This window comes from Paroedura picta, chromosome 15 (assembly GCF_049243985.1).
Source record: "Paroedura picta isolate Pp20150507F chromosome 15, Ppicta_v3.0, whole genome shotgun sequence".
In the NCBI taxonomy this organism is placed as follows: domain Eukaryota; kingdom Metazoa; phylum Chordata; class Lepidosauria; order Squamata; family Gekkonidae; genus Paroedura; species Paroedura picta.
This window is the reverse complement of record NC_135383.1, coordinates 15,705,270-15,719,656: the sequence shown is the minus strand read 5'-3', so window position 1 is coordinate 15,719,656 and position 14,387 is coordinate 15,705,270. Positions and strand designations below refer to the sequence as shown.

The window sequence follows — 14,387 nt, the reverse complement described above, 5'->3', positions numbered from 1 at the left end:
TCCCTTTTGGAATTGATGCTTGGTTTAGAACAGCCCTTCTCAACTTTTTTATTGTTGAGAACCCCCTGAAACATTCCTTAGGCTTTGAGAAACCCCAAAAGTGATGCGATTGTGTAGAATGAGGTGGCTGGATGGAGTCCCTGAAACAGTTGGTGCGAGCTTAAATGGACTCTGGGGAATGGTAGAGGACAGGAAGGCCTGGAGGATCATTGTTCATGGTGTTGCGATGGGTCGAACATGACTTTGCAACTAACAACAACAACATGAACACATTAAGTTCCCTTAATGCAGGGGTAGCCCAACTGTGGCTCTTCAGATGTCTGTAGACTACAATTACCATGGACATATGGAGAGCCACAGTTTGACTACCTCTGCCTTATAGTATGTCAGACCATTCACGTATGAGTCGGTATTGCCTGATCTGAATGGAAGTGGCTTTAGGTGTCTCTTGTTATCTCCTACTACCTGATCCTTTAAATCAGGGGTAGTGAACCTGTGGTCTCCAGATGTTCATGGACTACAATTCCCACGAGCCCCTGCCAGAATGTTGGCAGGGGCTCATGGGAATTGTAGTCCATGGACATCTGGAGGACCACAGGTTGACTACCCCTGCTTTAAATGGATGACACTATGCTCTACCATGGAGCAAAAGACCCTTCCTTAAAACCAGTGGTTTCTTCTTGGGCAAAACAGCTCACAATCCTCCTTGCATAAGGACACCACAGTGTTGCACCTGGAAGAACGTACAACTGATTTTCTTCTCTCTGATATTTCCAAATCCCTCTTTCACAGGCTTTTTTCCTTCCAATGGCTCTTCTGCAGCTTCCACTTTCTGTTCCCTTCACCAGCCACAACTGAATCGATTCACTCCCCGCATAATTCACCAACAGACCTTATCCGTTTTCTGAACTCCTGAGTAGGTAGAATCTGGCCTTTTGTCCCCTTTAAACCAATCACGGTGTCTCAGGCTCTCATTGGATTGGTTCTAGGCCAAAGGCCAATGAAAGCGGTTAAACCATCCACTAGCCAATCGAAAACGAGGCATATTTAATCTCGTGCCATATCAATAACTTCTTGGAAATCTTATTTCCCTTGGTAATGGGAGGTCAATATCAGCATCAGTACTGCTTGGCTGCTTGCAGAGGCAGACGCTCTGTGGCTTTACTTTGTAGCTTTTGTCTTAAACGTTGCTGTTTTGTATAAAATTGTCATTTACAGTTACATACTTGATGTTCATACAGGATTTGAGCTGTCTTGCCAGTTTGGTTCCAGCCAGTGTGTTTTAAGAGGACCTTCTCCCCAGGAGACGTATACTAATCCAGTCTTTCTCAACTTTACCACTGAGAAACCCCTGAAATGTTCTCCAGGCTCTGAGAACCCCCAGAAGTAGTCCAATGGAGCAGAAGATGGCTGGGAGGCATAGCTGTGTCCATGTCCATCCGGGGCCCCTCTCCTTCCCACCCCTTCCAGGCCCATCATTGGCCATTTTGGGAGAGGGATTCGGTTGACTTGACAATATATGGTCCTATCACCTGATGCTTGTTTAACAAATGTTTAAAAAATATATCAAAAATTAGCTCCCACCCATTCAGGAAACCTTTCCAGGGCTGTCAAGAAACCTCAGGATTTCACAAAATCCTGGGCTAATCTGTTACATATTAAACAGAATAAACAGGCAGTCTCCAATACTTACGTGACCAGCATAATGCTGGAGCTAGACATGAATGCAGAACTGCTGCCCAGAGGAGCAACTGACTGTGCAGTTTCCCTTAGTCTCCCTGTAATATGTACTTAGGCAAAAGTGGACCTTTAATTTGGAAAAAAAAAACTTTCTTGTGAGAGAAAACTTTAGCAGTGTAATTAAAGCTTTCCTGAAGTCAGAAGAAAACTCTTCTTTAAGCAGATAAAGTTGTGTTTGAGGACCCTTTCCTACCCCCCCCACCCCACCTTGGCCTTTAGTATCTTTACAGGTGACTACCAGTTTCTGCTAGTCTTTCTAGTACACCGTAGGAGAATTGATGTCCTAGAGCAGGGGTAGTCAACCTGTGGTCCTCTAGATGTCCATGGACTACAATTCCCATGAGCCTCTGCCAGCAAATGCTGGCAGGGGCTCATGGGAATTGTAGTCCATGGACATCTGGAGGACCACAGGTTGACCACTCCTGGCCTAGAGCATCCATCCCCTACAGCCACTCTAGGATTCCTATTTCTCCCAGACTCCATGCTACACTACAAAGTCCGCTGTCCAAAAGTGGTATCCCATCCACGGCACTGATCTCTGTAGTCTGGATCTCAGACATCATTCCAGATAACTCCAGTCCCCACCTTGACTGTGGGGACAGTGTTCTGTCCACAATCTGAGTATCGTTGAAACTGGAAACAAGAGGGGATGGGAGACCAGGGCAGGAAAGATGCCTTCCTAAGATCATGGGGATACCAATGACAGTGAACTAGATGAACCATGGATGCAAAATCCATATAGCACCTTTTAAGACAAACCCAAATTGTACAACACACTGTACAAGCAACACAGGGTGAAGTTGCATTGGTTCATCTCAATAAGACATGCCATCAATTGGGTGTTTGGATCGAGCTATGAACCAACCTAGCTAATTCCTTTCCCCAAAAAGAGAGAAGATAGTCCTTCTACGGGAATCAGTGATCCAGGCTATTGTAGCAGCCACAGGAGCATATGTGGGTTTAAGAAAAGCATACGGGATGCATGCACAAGTGAAACAAAAATCTATTTTCAGACCATGTCCAATGCCAGAGCCCAGAGGGAATAAAACAGCCTGAAGCCAATCGTAAGAGCAATGTGGAAAAAATGTTTATTGCTAAAAATGAGAGATTTGAAACTCTTTACTTAGTAGAGATTTTTTAGTCCTCAGATCAGTGGTTCTCAACCCTTTAGTACAGATCCTCATGTGGTGGTGACCTGCAAACAATAAAATTATGCAGGGGTTCTTTCACAGAAATTAAATCGAAACTGACCAATGGCGTGAAGATCCATCGTTCATGATTGTATAGAAATGTGTTATGAATTGTATATAAATTGGTGGGCGTGTGCAGGATGAGCAGCAACAGTGGCAGGGCCCCTGTCCCAAGCTGCTTGCTCTGCCGTGACCCCTGTGAAAGGGTCATTCAGCCCGGAAAGGCGTCCCAGCTGAGAACCACTGCCTTGGGTTGTAAGATTAGTTGCTGTCTTAAAGTTAACTAAGTATTAACTTGATTTAAAGTCAATAACGATCTGTAAAATTTGAGCCCAATGGCACCTTTAAGACCCACAAAGATTTTTGTGTGCATGCACACTTCCTCCGACAACGGAACAGGGATCATAAGAGTACAGATACAAGGAGAAAGTAAAGTAGTCGCAAACGAAAGCTCACGCCTTGCAAGAATCTTTGTGGGTCTTAAGGGTGCCATTGGACTCAAATTTTGTTGTGCCGCTTCAGACCAACATGGCTGTCCACTTGAAAATAATGAACTGTCATTGCGAAGAGTGCGAAGAGTGAGCACAGGGCATCTTTAGAATTATTCAGCTTCATGTGCCGTTTTTTGACTTGTTCCCTGTTTAAGGCAATGAGTCAGAAAGTCTGTTTATGTAATTTTTGTTTGACGCATAACGAACATGTGGACTACATGCTTCAGAAATGAGTGAGAAGGTAGGTTGGAGTATGTAAACATTTACCACTTGTGTTACTGCTGGCTTCCTTGCTCTTTCCCCACAAACTTTTAACATGCTATTAAAAATGCTTAAAAATACAAGCAGTATTAAGAATATCTTAACCAAACTTTAAAAAGCTTCAGCATGAAGAGGGTACGCTTGATGAAAGGCATAATTCCTCCAGGCTGCTGACATAACACACACACCAAGCAAAATGAGGTGACCAAGGATTCTGTTTCAAGTTTGGTTAGAAACCCTTACAATTTGTGTTGCTATAGGAAAAGTAAGCCCACCATTGACCTTTACGAGGAAGGAATTTATACTGTGGTGAGCAGAAGAGATTGCCAGTTGTGTGCAGAAGACTTGACTTCATTCAGTCAGATTTGTAGGTTTGATTCCCGTTCATCTAAGGAACACAGATTTACTTAATTTCCACTTCTAAACTGCTGCTACATCCTGGGACAGAAGGATCTGCCTCTCATGCTACAGCTGCTCTGATATTCTTTCCTACCAAGGGGATAGCTGGAGGTTTGGGTGCCCATTGGGCAGGGAAGGCAAGGCACAAAATATCTACGCCTCCTCCACAGAAATGAACAATGGTATTTTAAATTTAAAACACAGCACACTGTGTTTCATGATAAGAGCCTCACGTTTCTATTAATGATTCAGGATCTTGGACACATTACTTAAGTAGTCTTAAGGATTCCATCCTTCTTTACACAGAGTGATTAAAATGTGGAGGAGCATCTGCTTGCTGAAGGTCCAATCCACAGCATATTCGGTTAAGGACTTGGCAGTAGGTGATGGGAAAGACCTCTGCCTGGGACCCTGGACAGCAGTTGCAAGCAGACAAGGCCAATGTTCTGATTCAGTATAAGGCAGCTTCATATATTCAACCCACTCTTTTCATACTAAAACCTGAACATAAAGCTCAACTGTGGTATGAATGCTGCAAATATTTTTAACAGCACCTCACATTAAAAGTTTGGGGTGAACGGTCATCTGTGGATAGGAAGACTGTATTATAAAGCAATCAAATGGGGAGATTTCTGCTGCCTATTAGTTGCATGTCAGCAAAAAGGGGAAAAAATAAGTCAGAGATACCAGTAAACTCCGAGACTAGCAGATCTTCATTACAACTTCTTTGTAAGTAATGGATTCATCCCGCCCATGGCAAATCCCCAAGAAGTACCCAAAAGAAACTGGAAACAGGATGAAGACAGCTTAAAAGGCAGGCTCAGCCCTTGGAGCAGGCCTTAGTTGTAGCCAAACCAGCTGTGCATTTTGCCTAAACCCATTATGACACTGTCAGAATTCAGTTTGCTAAATAATCCTACCTGGAAGTCCCTACATTTAAATGAAAGTTAATGAATAACATCCTTAGCAGGTTGCAGCTCTTAATTAACCTGCTGTCGACTACCTTGTGGGCCTTTGTGTGACAATCGTGTTCCCACCAACAGGAAACAGCTTTTGCAGCATTAACCTATGAAAGAATGATGGAATGATGACCATGATCCAAACAGCATTTTAATATATTTTTTTAATGATTTGGAGGAAAACCCCTTTTTACAAACATCACACATGTAGCTACAAACCGTTGTGGTCACAAGTGTCTCGTTTGGCAAGTTTCGGCAAAGACACCGTGGAAAGATAGTTGCCTCTAGATCTGTTAGAAATGAATTGTTAATAAGCAGCTTGGAAAGTATTAATACAAAAAAGATGAATGTTCGAAGAGTGAATAATGGAAGCTTATAAAGTGCTCCTGTCTTTTTTTTTTGTTAACCACGAACGCTTCAGAATCAGTCCGGAAGCATTTAAGTATTTCCATTCGTTTATTAAAAATAAAACCTTCCATTTTAATGCTTAACAGATGGAAACAGAATCATTCCAGCCAGCAATTTTAGAAGGAAAGAAGTATTTCAGTTTACAGCGGTGACATCTGTCACGCTATACTAGATGAGCAAAGAGTACTGTACATGATTTTTCGGGGGCTCTCTGTTCTGCAGTGGTTAAAATTACCTTTGGAGTGTAGTGCTGAGCTCTGTAGTGGACTCACCGCCACATTTTAATGCGTAAAGTGCAACAATTGTCGCTCTATGCACTGAAAGGGAGGCTTTACATCCCACCTAGAACAGCTCTCGCAAATTAATCGACTTCTAGCTATGAGAGTAAAAGGTAAAGGTATCCCCTGTGCAAGCACCGAGTCATGTCTGACCCTTGGGGTGACGCCCTCTAGCGTTTTCTTGGCACACTCAATACGGGGTGGTTTGCCAGTGCCTTCCCCAGTCATTACCCTTTACCCCCCAGCAAGCTGGGTACTCAGCTATGAGAGTAGTGGGGACCAATTTCTATAGACATTTTAATTCTGGAGAACTGGAGTTGCCTGTAACGCATTTAATATGGTAGTAGTAATGCTGTAGCTATCCCTGTATTATGTTAAAAAAAGATTACCTGCACTGTGCAGTTTATTTATGCCATAAGCAGTTATAACAGACATTACAATAGGAGTCTAATCCAAAGAAGGGAAGCTCCAAGGTTAGCAACTTAGAAGTGTCCTACTAACCGTTGCGGTTTTCTGCCTACAGAAGAAGCTATGGGATCAGGGAAAGCCAGAAACAAAAAAATCCACCATAGCTTTCTCCATCCTACTGCAAGTGGGAAGGCCATGCCTCTTTGAAGCCGCAGAATCTGGGTATCCTGAAGATTATACAAGTCTTGCTTAAGGAATGGCGGTGTTCGGTCCCGGGGAGATTGTATGTGCATCAGGATACTTGCTGAAGCGCCGGATAGACAGGAGAACTGTCTACGTTGCAGCTGCAGTAAACACTGTGTGTTTATTCCCATCTGTAAGCAGAGCAGTCGAGCCGTACTCAGCTGAAATCTTCCTCTGGATTCTGTTGGTCGAGCAGCCGGACGTGGGTGAACGGGAAGTGACCTCGTCGGCCGCTGCACTCTCCTTCCCACTGGCCGCTCATGTTAATCTTTGTGACTTTTACTAGCTCGCCAACCTGTGGACCAAGAAGAAACACATCAGCACTGCAGGGGACGCCATCGTTCCCTGAACGGCTGCTCAAGACACGGCCACATTCCACGCAAGCGACAAAACTGGGGCAGTGGCTTGGCATGGCAAACCAGCCTTCCTGAGGGGGCAAGAACAGTGACTTGCCTCACTGGTAACTGGCTCTTTCAGGTCTGTTTTGCAGTGCAGTTCAAAAAGGCCCATATGCTGAGCCTGCCTCCTCAACACAAGGAAGAGCTGGAGTTTCATCCCGCTGCCTGCATTAAATTGGTGACCTCTTGGCAGCGAATACGATCCACAGCATCCAATGGATAGTGGGCCGAGTTACCTGGGCCAGGAGGGGAGGACAGTGGCTTGCAATGCCCTGCTCTGGGCCTCTTCCTTTAACTCTAGATGAAGTTTCTGCAAACCCACACTGCTACTTTAAGGACTCAGGAGCTCCTGCAAGCAATTCTCATGCCTCCTCCCCCCTCAGTGGCCTACATTCTATTAATTTGTGGCTCTACGCTCACATGTTAGCACTATAATAACCCATCTAGAGGACAGAACCCACAAGTTATTCTCTTCCCCAGAAATGTTATGGAAGCCCCCCACACACACACATTCAAGGCTAAAGCAATTTTTACATCTTGCTTTAAAACGTCTGAAATATAAACCCGTTAAAAAAAATTGTTCTGTTCTAAGGCTCCAAGGAACCAATCTGTTTACTATGGCCCCAGGATGATGATATGCAAGCGTCACAATCTGCACTCTGTACAAGCTGCCATGTGTAAGAGGTTTTGCTCCTTGGCTGCAGACCAAGTGCACCTTTGGCAGCATGCTTGGGGCATGTGATAATATCAGCTGCAGCAATACTACCTGGATACTCAGTCAGGGGCTCACAGAGAGAGCGGGACTGCTCGCAAGCCTTATCAAAGCAGCACACCCAAAGTTGGCTATTGGATCAGCTGCCCCCATCCCCTTATGGGAGTTCTTTGGCTTTTCCAGGATGCATTCAAAGCTGGATTGTTTCCCTTAACACCACACATCCAGCAGGGCGCAGGGAGGAGATGAAGTTCTCTTGAAAACAGAAAGTATCAATTGCATGTGAGTGGAAGATTGCTCTCCACTTCTTGGGACTGAAGACAAAACAGAACACAGCTAAGCAGCCAACCTCCCCCCACCCTTATGATACAAACAAGAGATACATCAAACAGTAAAGACGATACAAGAAGAGACGTGGGAGAGAAGCTCTGCTGTGCACTGTGCTCATAGGAAGGAGTTATGTGCCCCAGCCCCATTCTTCCTTCTTCAACACATTTTTAAAACATTACACATTTCCATTAACAGCAAGAGGCTCCCTAACCTCTTGCGAAGGCCATGTATTAAAAAGACAAATCTCTTGAACAAATCTCTTCTCACTACATTTTTGCCCATTATGTACCTCCAAAGCCAAGGCTGTCTTGTCGTAGGCATTAGGGACCCGCTTCTGGATAACCCGGGCAAAAATTGGGCCATTCTGGAGGTTGGGGAGCGGAGTGTTGATGCTGGGCTGGGCATAGGGACCTGGCTCCGGCCCACCCAACGGCTGTGGGTGGAAAGTATCCTGGTTACCTCCAATTGGAGCAGATACTGCTGTAGAAGCTGGTCTATACTTCTCAACGTACGGAACAGGTATCATCCCCCGCTTCCCATCACTGTCTTCTGCGTTCCACCATTGCTCTTCAGGCTTCTCCCAGATTCTCAGTATGTCTCCTTTTTTAAATGGAAGGTCTTCGTCGTCATTGCCATTAAAGTCAAAAAGAGCACGGACGTACTCGACTTCTTCCTGCCTCAATACCACATCGCTGTTATGCTTAGATTTTGACACAGGTTCTATTAAGGTTGTAGTGTCCAAGTAGTGTATTTTGTAGAACTCCAATAAAGCTGGCAGCGAGTCAAACTCTTGATCCCCTATCCGGAATTTAGAAGTATTCAACCCTAAGGAGGAAGGGGAGAAACAACAAATTACTCATAAAACATACTAAAAATATGGCAAGATACTTTAAAAAAATGCAATTATAATCCATCTATATGCCTTCAATTATCAGGGTAACTTCTCATGTTCAAACCATAAGTTCAAAGCAGTGTAAATATTTACTATATGACTGTACTGCTTTTTCCTCATTGCTCAAAATGGCTTGCAGTAACCCCCACAAAATCTTTCCTGTTCTTCTACCCCCACTCATTCTCCAATATTAATTCCCACTGCTGAATTAATGTTGTAGCCCCTCCTCACGTAACTAGAGATGTCAAATGCCCTGAGATCCAAGAAGGGCAGGGCCTCTGATAGCAATTACAATCAGAAGAGTATTGTAATGGGAACGCCATTAAATAAATGACAAAATTAAACAGCCTAGTCCTACAGAATGTCTAATTGCACAGAAATGACTTGGCCTGGTTTGTTACAAACAAGGACAACTGCGGTCACAAGATTCGCTGGGCACAGGGAATTCCTGATTCCCACAGGGACATGATTTAGCTCTTTCCTCTTGCCAATGTTATTCCCTGGGATCTGAAGTGAACATCATCGGGACCTCCTTCTCCACCCGCTAGTAGTGTGTGTGTGTGTGTGTGGGGGGGGGGAGTTGGGTTTTACTGATTTTCCACCATGTTGGTAACATTTTATGTCTTTTAATGGGGTTTTAATGGGGATTCTAAGACACTGTAACCCGCCACGAGCCGTAAGGGAGTGGCGGGAAACAAATCGAATAATAATAATAATGCTGGACCTCTCTTCTCCTTTACTGACCCTAAGGGGCTCAGTTGGGAAAACCAGCCCCTTCCTAGCTGGTGGATAAAAAACAACGGCTTTAAATATTAAAACCCACATTTTGTGACTGCCAGTGCAATAGATGCAAATTCGACCCGATGTGGATACTTTCTCTAAGAATTTAGCCCCAAAGGTGCATCAGATACTGCTCACAGGTTGCCTGCTCTCTCCAACACCTGAACTATAGCCATCCATCCAAATTTTGCAATGACTTCGAAAGCTACTTTCAATTTAAAGCGTTTAGGAGAAAACTTCAGCCCTTTTTTGCAGAACAGAGAACATGCAATGTTCCAAGAGCAGACTAAGAAAGTGCAAGATAATGGAATGCAGGGGGAACATGTTTCTACTCATCACTAATGTCTGCGCATGACTTTTCGGTTCCAGGCAAATTGTTTTGAGGGGGAGTGACAGTAGCAGTGAAAATTACAAACACCTCTGATAATTTTTTTCTCCCTCTCTGGAGGAAGGCAATGAAACCGATGGGCCGTAAATTCTGGATTTACAAAAGAAAAAAAAATATTTTCAAGCAATTCATAATTAACTTGTGGAACTCACTATGACAGGATGCAATAATGGCTAAAACGTCACGCGGCTGCAAATGCACTTCTGAAATAACGGCAGCCGGGAGGGGGACGCAGCCCAATGGGAACGCTTTGGCCTAGTTTACTGGTTTCCTGGAAGCCTCTGCCTTGCACCGAAAGAATCAGGCCACTGAGCTAGATGGGACCGTCAGCTCGATTCAGGAGGTATCTGATGATGTTCTCGCCTGAGATGGCACAGCGCTAGCAGAAAGGAGTTAAACGTGCAGGAATGAACACACCGCCCAACTTACTGAGCACGACTCGACGGAATACATGACAGGCACTCAACGACTACATCTTGGGAGAAAAGTGGCAAAGCCCACAATGGAGAGCTATGGGGGAAAGATTGCCAAGCGCCCTAAATAACCCCCGAATATCCCGATTCCTCCCCTTGGGCACTAAGCAGGAGGGCGCAGCCGCAGGCACCAAGGGGGCGGGGTAGCAGGAGGCGTCCTTGCCCACCCTGCGGGACGGTGCCCAGCTCTGGCCGGACCAGCGTCCAGCAGCCAAGGAGGCTGTTCAAGAACAAGAAGCGCCGGCTGGCCTCGCTTCTGTCGTGCAGAAAGCGGAGGGCGCTGGACGCGGCACCTCCCAGCCCCCGGGCGAGGCGGGGATCCGAAGGCCGCTTCTGCAGGGCCTGGCAGGGGGGAGGCCGGACGGGCGGCCGCCTTGTTCCCCCCTCCCTTGCGCCGGGCGGCGGACTCACCGGGGCCGCCGCCGCTGTTGACGATGTAGTGGGAGACGCGCGAGCTCTCGGAGACGGAGAGGACGAAGTCGCCGGGGATGGTGCCCGAGTCGCGCACCAGGAAGGTGCCGTGGCGCTGCCCCAGCAGGAGCGCCACCGCCTCGGCGCGGCTCAGGCGCCCCCAGTACCAGCCGGCCTGGTCCTCGGCGTCGAACTGCCCGGCCATGGGTGGACCGAGCGAGGCAGGCCGCCGGCCCGGCACCGCTTCCTCCCTCGCCCTCCAGCCGAGCAAGATGGCGGCCGCCGCGCCTCGCCGCCCGGAAGTGACGCCGGCGGGCGCGGAAGTGGGCCGCGGCGGCTCTTCCGGCGGCTGGGGGCGGGACGTCCGGGACGCCGTTGGGCTCGCGCCTTGGCCGACTGCTGGGCGGGGGGGGGGGGGGAAGGCAGCGAGTCGGGCATGCGCGGTTTGAGGGTTGGGGCGGGGCTGAGAGGCTTGGGGCGTGGCCCTGCCTTTCACATCGGCCCTGCGAGGTAGGGCACGAAGATTCCCGAGTGAGGGTGGTACTGAAGAAAAGCTGGTTACATTTCTAAGCACACCGTCCTGGGTATTAACCCTGTTCAATAAAATGGACTGAGGATGGGGGGACCACATTAGGGATCCCTGGACTAGTAGGAGCCTAAGTAGAATTGTTTAAGATGTGGATAAACTATTATCCAGTGTGGATAAACTATTAGGTGTACTGGAAAGACTTAGCACATTCTGTAGCTTATAGAACGTTTCCATCATATTTATGTATGTATGTATGTATGTATGTATGTAAAGGTAAAGGTATCCCCTGTGCAAGCACCGAGTCATGTCTGACCCTTGGGGTGACGCCCTCTAGCGTTTTCTTGGCAGACTCAATACGGGGTGGTTTGCCAGTGCCTTCCCCAGTCATGGTCGTTTACCCCCCAGCAAGCTGGGTACTCATTTTACCGACCTCGGAAGGATGGAAGGCTGAGTCAACCTTGAGCCGGCTGCTGGGATTGAACTCCCAGCCTCATGGGCAAAGCTATCAGACGGCTGCCTTACCACTCTGCGCCATAAGAGGCTCTTGGTTGTATGTATGTATGTATGTATGTATGTATGTATAAATGGACATTCTCCAATCAACAGTTTCTCTATAATTAATGCCAGAAATTCCCCAAAGTTGATATTCTCAAAGGAAAAGGTAGATCATTTTGCTTTATGTATGCTCTAAGAGACAGTCTATTGGGGAAGGGTCTTAGATTGAAGGCGAAGTTAATTTAGTAGGAGATGTGAATCGATTTTTCATTGAGCTCATGTAGTAGGAGGATTATGGAGCTTCCAAAAGGTTTTTATTTTGTTGCTCAGAATCTGACCAATGTATCCTTACTACATCTGTCAATTCAATTAATATCCAAGGGTAACCAGCTTGTTCAGCCAGCGTAGTTCCACTTATAACTACAATAGCATGTTGGGTTTTTTTGTATATGCAGGTACAATAATCTCCAAGCATGGCTTTTTTTTTTGGTGCTGAATAGGTCAGGTTCCCAGCTTTGGGTGGGGAAATTCCTGGAGAATTGGAGAGTGGAGGGTAGGGCTTTGGGGAGGGAAGGAACTCCTGTAGTGTACAATGCTGTAGAGTCCACACTTCAAAGCAGCCATTTTCTCCAGGGGAACTTATTTCTGTTGCCTGGAGTTCAATAGTGGGAACTCAGCACACACCTAGAGGTTGGCAACCCCAGGAACAGGGCCTCACCCTTTTCATCAGCAGAAAAGCTAGTTGGAACCACCCATTTTTATCTCTTCTTAATTCTCTGGAACTGAAATAATGCACAACTCTGGGGATTTATGCAGATCATAAAAGGGGCAGGGTTGGAACCATTTACTGATGTGGAATATTATGAAACTGCTCATCTTTATCATGATAAAATCAGAGTCCAGTAGCACCTTTAATACCAACAAAGATTTAGTCTGACAAAGGGTGCTTGCACTTGAAAGCTCACGCCTTGAATAAATCTTTGTTGGTCTTAAAGGTGCTACTAGACTCTGATTTTATTGTGCTACTTCAGACCAACATGGCTACTCATTTGAATCCATCTTTATCATGCTTACCCTGGCCCACACATACCGTATTTTCTTTTGCTGATGCAGAAAAAAAATGATTGGTGATTCTTTAGGGAGGTCCTATTTTTTGTAGCTAGGACTTGGTTTCAAAAATAGGTATGTGATATTTCAGAGCACACTCCCATGTGTTCAAGAAAATAAGGCAGAGCAGAAATGCTTTAACTCAGCCATTCTCAATAGGTGGCCATATGGTCCCTGGGTGGAGAGGGGGGTGGCAGATTTGAAGGGGGCTGCAGACAGAAAATACATAAATGTAGACATTTGCTGCCCTCTGGTGGGTGCTGTTTGTTTCAGCTGCTGCCTGGTATGCTATTCATTGTATGATATGTAGTGGAGCTCATGTAGTAGGAGTATTATGGAGCTTCCAAAGGGTTTTTATTTTGATTGCTCAGAATTTGACCAATTTATACTTACTACATCTGTCAATTCAATTAATATCCAAGGGTCGGTAAAATGAGGTTAGTAAAATGAGTACCCAGCTTGCTGGGGGGTAAAACGGTAATGACTGGGGAAGGGCATGGCAAACCACCCCGTATTGAGTCTGCCATGAAAACGCTAGAGGGCACCAACCCAAAAGTCAGACATGACCCAGTGCTTGCACAAGGGATACCTTTACCTTATGATGTATGCAATATAGCCAGGCGATCCTAAGATTGCCTGTTGTTAAAATTGATGTTAGAATTGTGGACAATGATCAAGGGTGGTATATAAATGCAAATAAACAAACAAACAAACACATACATGCACACACACACACACACAAATTAAGACATTCAGGTATGCCATTGCCTACCCTGTATCCCAACCCTCCTTTTCCTTGGAGGTTGTCCTTCCACGTGCTAGCCAGTACCGACCCTGCTTAGCTTTTAAGATCTAATGGCATAGGGGTTGCCCGGGCTATTCCGGCTGGACCAATGCATGGCAACTAGCGAGGAGAAGATGTTGGGGCGCTTGCTTTAAGGGCCTGAAATCTCTAGTTAAAAGCTGATGACTAAGACCCTGAGTCTTGTGGAGAGCTACTCCCACCGAGAGACGACGAAGCAGAATTTGATGGGGGAAAAGGTATGTGCCTTTTCTGTGCTAGTGACTGTTGTAGCCTCCCTTAGGGATTTTGTACAGAGCAAGTTTTCTCATTTTCGTATTGTAAAATACTCTGAAACGTTCTTGGTGGTATTGGATACTTTTAAAATTGGATTTGTAACCAAAGGTGGTGATTGTGGAAGGAGCATTTAAGCCATTTTGAAAAATGTAACATTTGTTCAATTTTACCGAGTACAGAGCCGTCTTTTCTGTTTTATGCAGGCAAGAACAGCGCTCAGATATTTAGGGATATGATAGAAACTCCCCAACCCCCCAATATCAACAGTCTTACCTTTCGAAAATGTACCAAATGTACAAAGCGATCTGGAAAACGTTTTATTTGTAAATTTATCGATCTATATAGTCTTCCTGGCCTTGGCACTGGTGTGGTCCTTTACTTCTCCGTGCAGACAGTTTAAAGACAGAAATAACTTCC

General features: G+C 45.8%; 1 protein-coding gene across 2 annotated transcripts; it reads right to left on the bottom strand.

Moving 5' to 3' along the window:
- Positions 1-5,186: 5,186 nt before the first annotated feature.
- On the bottom strand, positions 5,187-11,078 carry CRK (CRK proto-oncogene, adaptor protein). Of its 2 annotated transcripts, none has more exons than XM_077311575.1 (3): positions 10,762-11,078; positions 8,277-8,642; positions 5,187-6,672 (listed from the first exon to the last, which is right to left on the bottom strand). In XM_077311575.1, exons 1-3 carry the CDS (start codon positions 10,964-10,966, stop codon positions 6,641-6,643), a joined length of 603 nt encoding a protein of 200 aa, XP_077167690.1. In that variant the 5' UTR covers positions 10,967-11,078; the 3' UTR covers positions 5,187-6,640. The 2 variants fall into 2 exon arrangements, with proteins under 2 accessions (XP_077167690.1, XP_077167689.1); XM_077311574.1 differs by having other exon boundaries at positions 8,107-8,642; positions 10,762-11,074.
- Positions 11,079-14,387: the final 3,309 nt, after the last annotated feature.

What these genes read in the sequence shown, in the direction of transcription:
- CRK (XM_077311574.1), bottom strand. Translation starts at nt 10,966, where the DNA reads ATGGCCGGGCAGTTCGACGCCGAGGACCAGGCCGGCTGGTACTGGGGG. An exon ending in CAACAGCGGCGGCGGCCCCG is followed by an intron (nt 8,643 to 10,761) that starts GTGAGTCCGCCG and finishes CTTCCTCCTTAG; the next exon opens with GGTTGAATACTTCTAAATTC. An exon ending in AGACAGCCTTGGCTTTGGAG is followed by an intron (nt 6,673 to 8,106) that starts GTACATAATGGG and finishes CTTGGTCCACAG; the next exon opens with GTTGGCGAGCTAGTAAAAGT.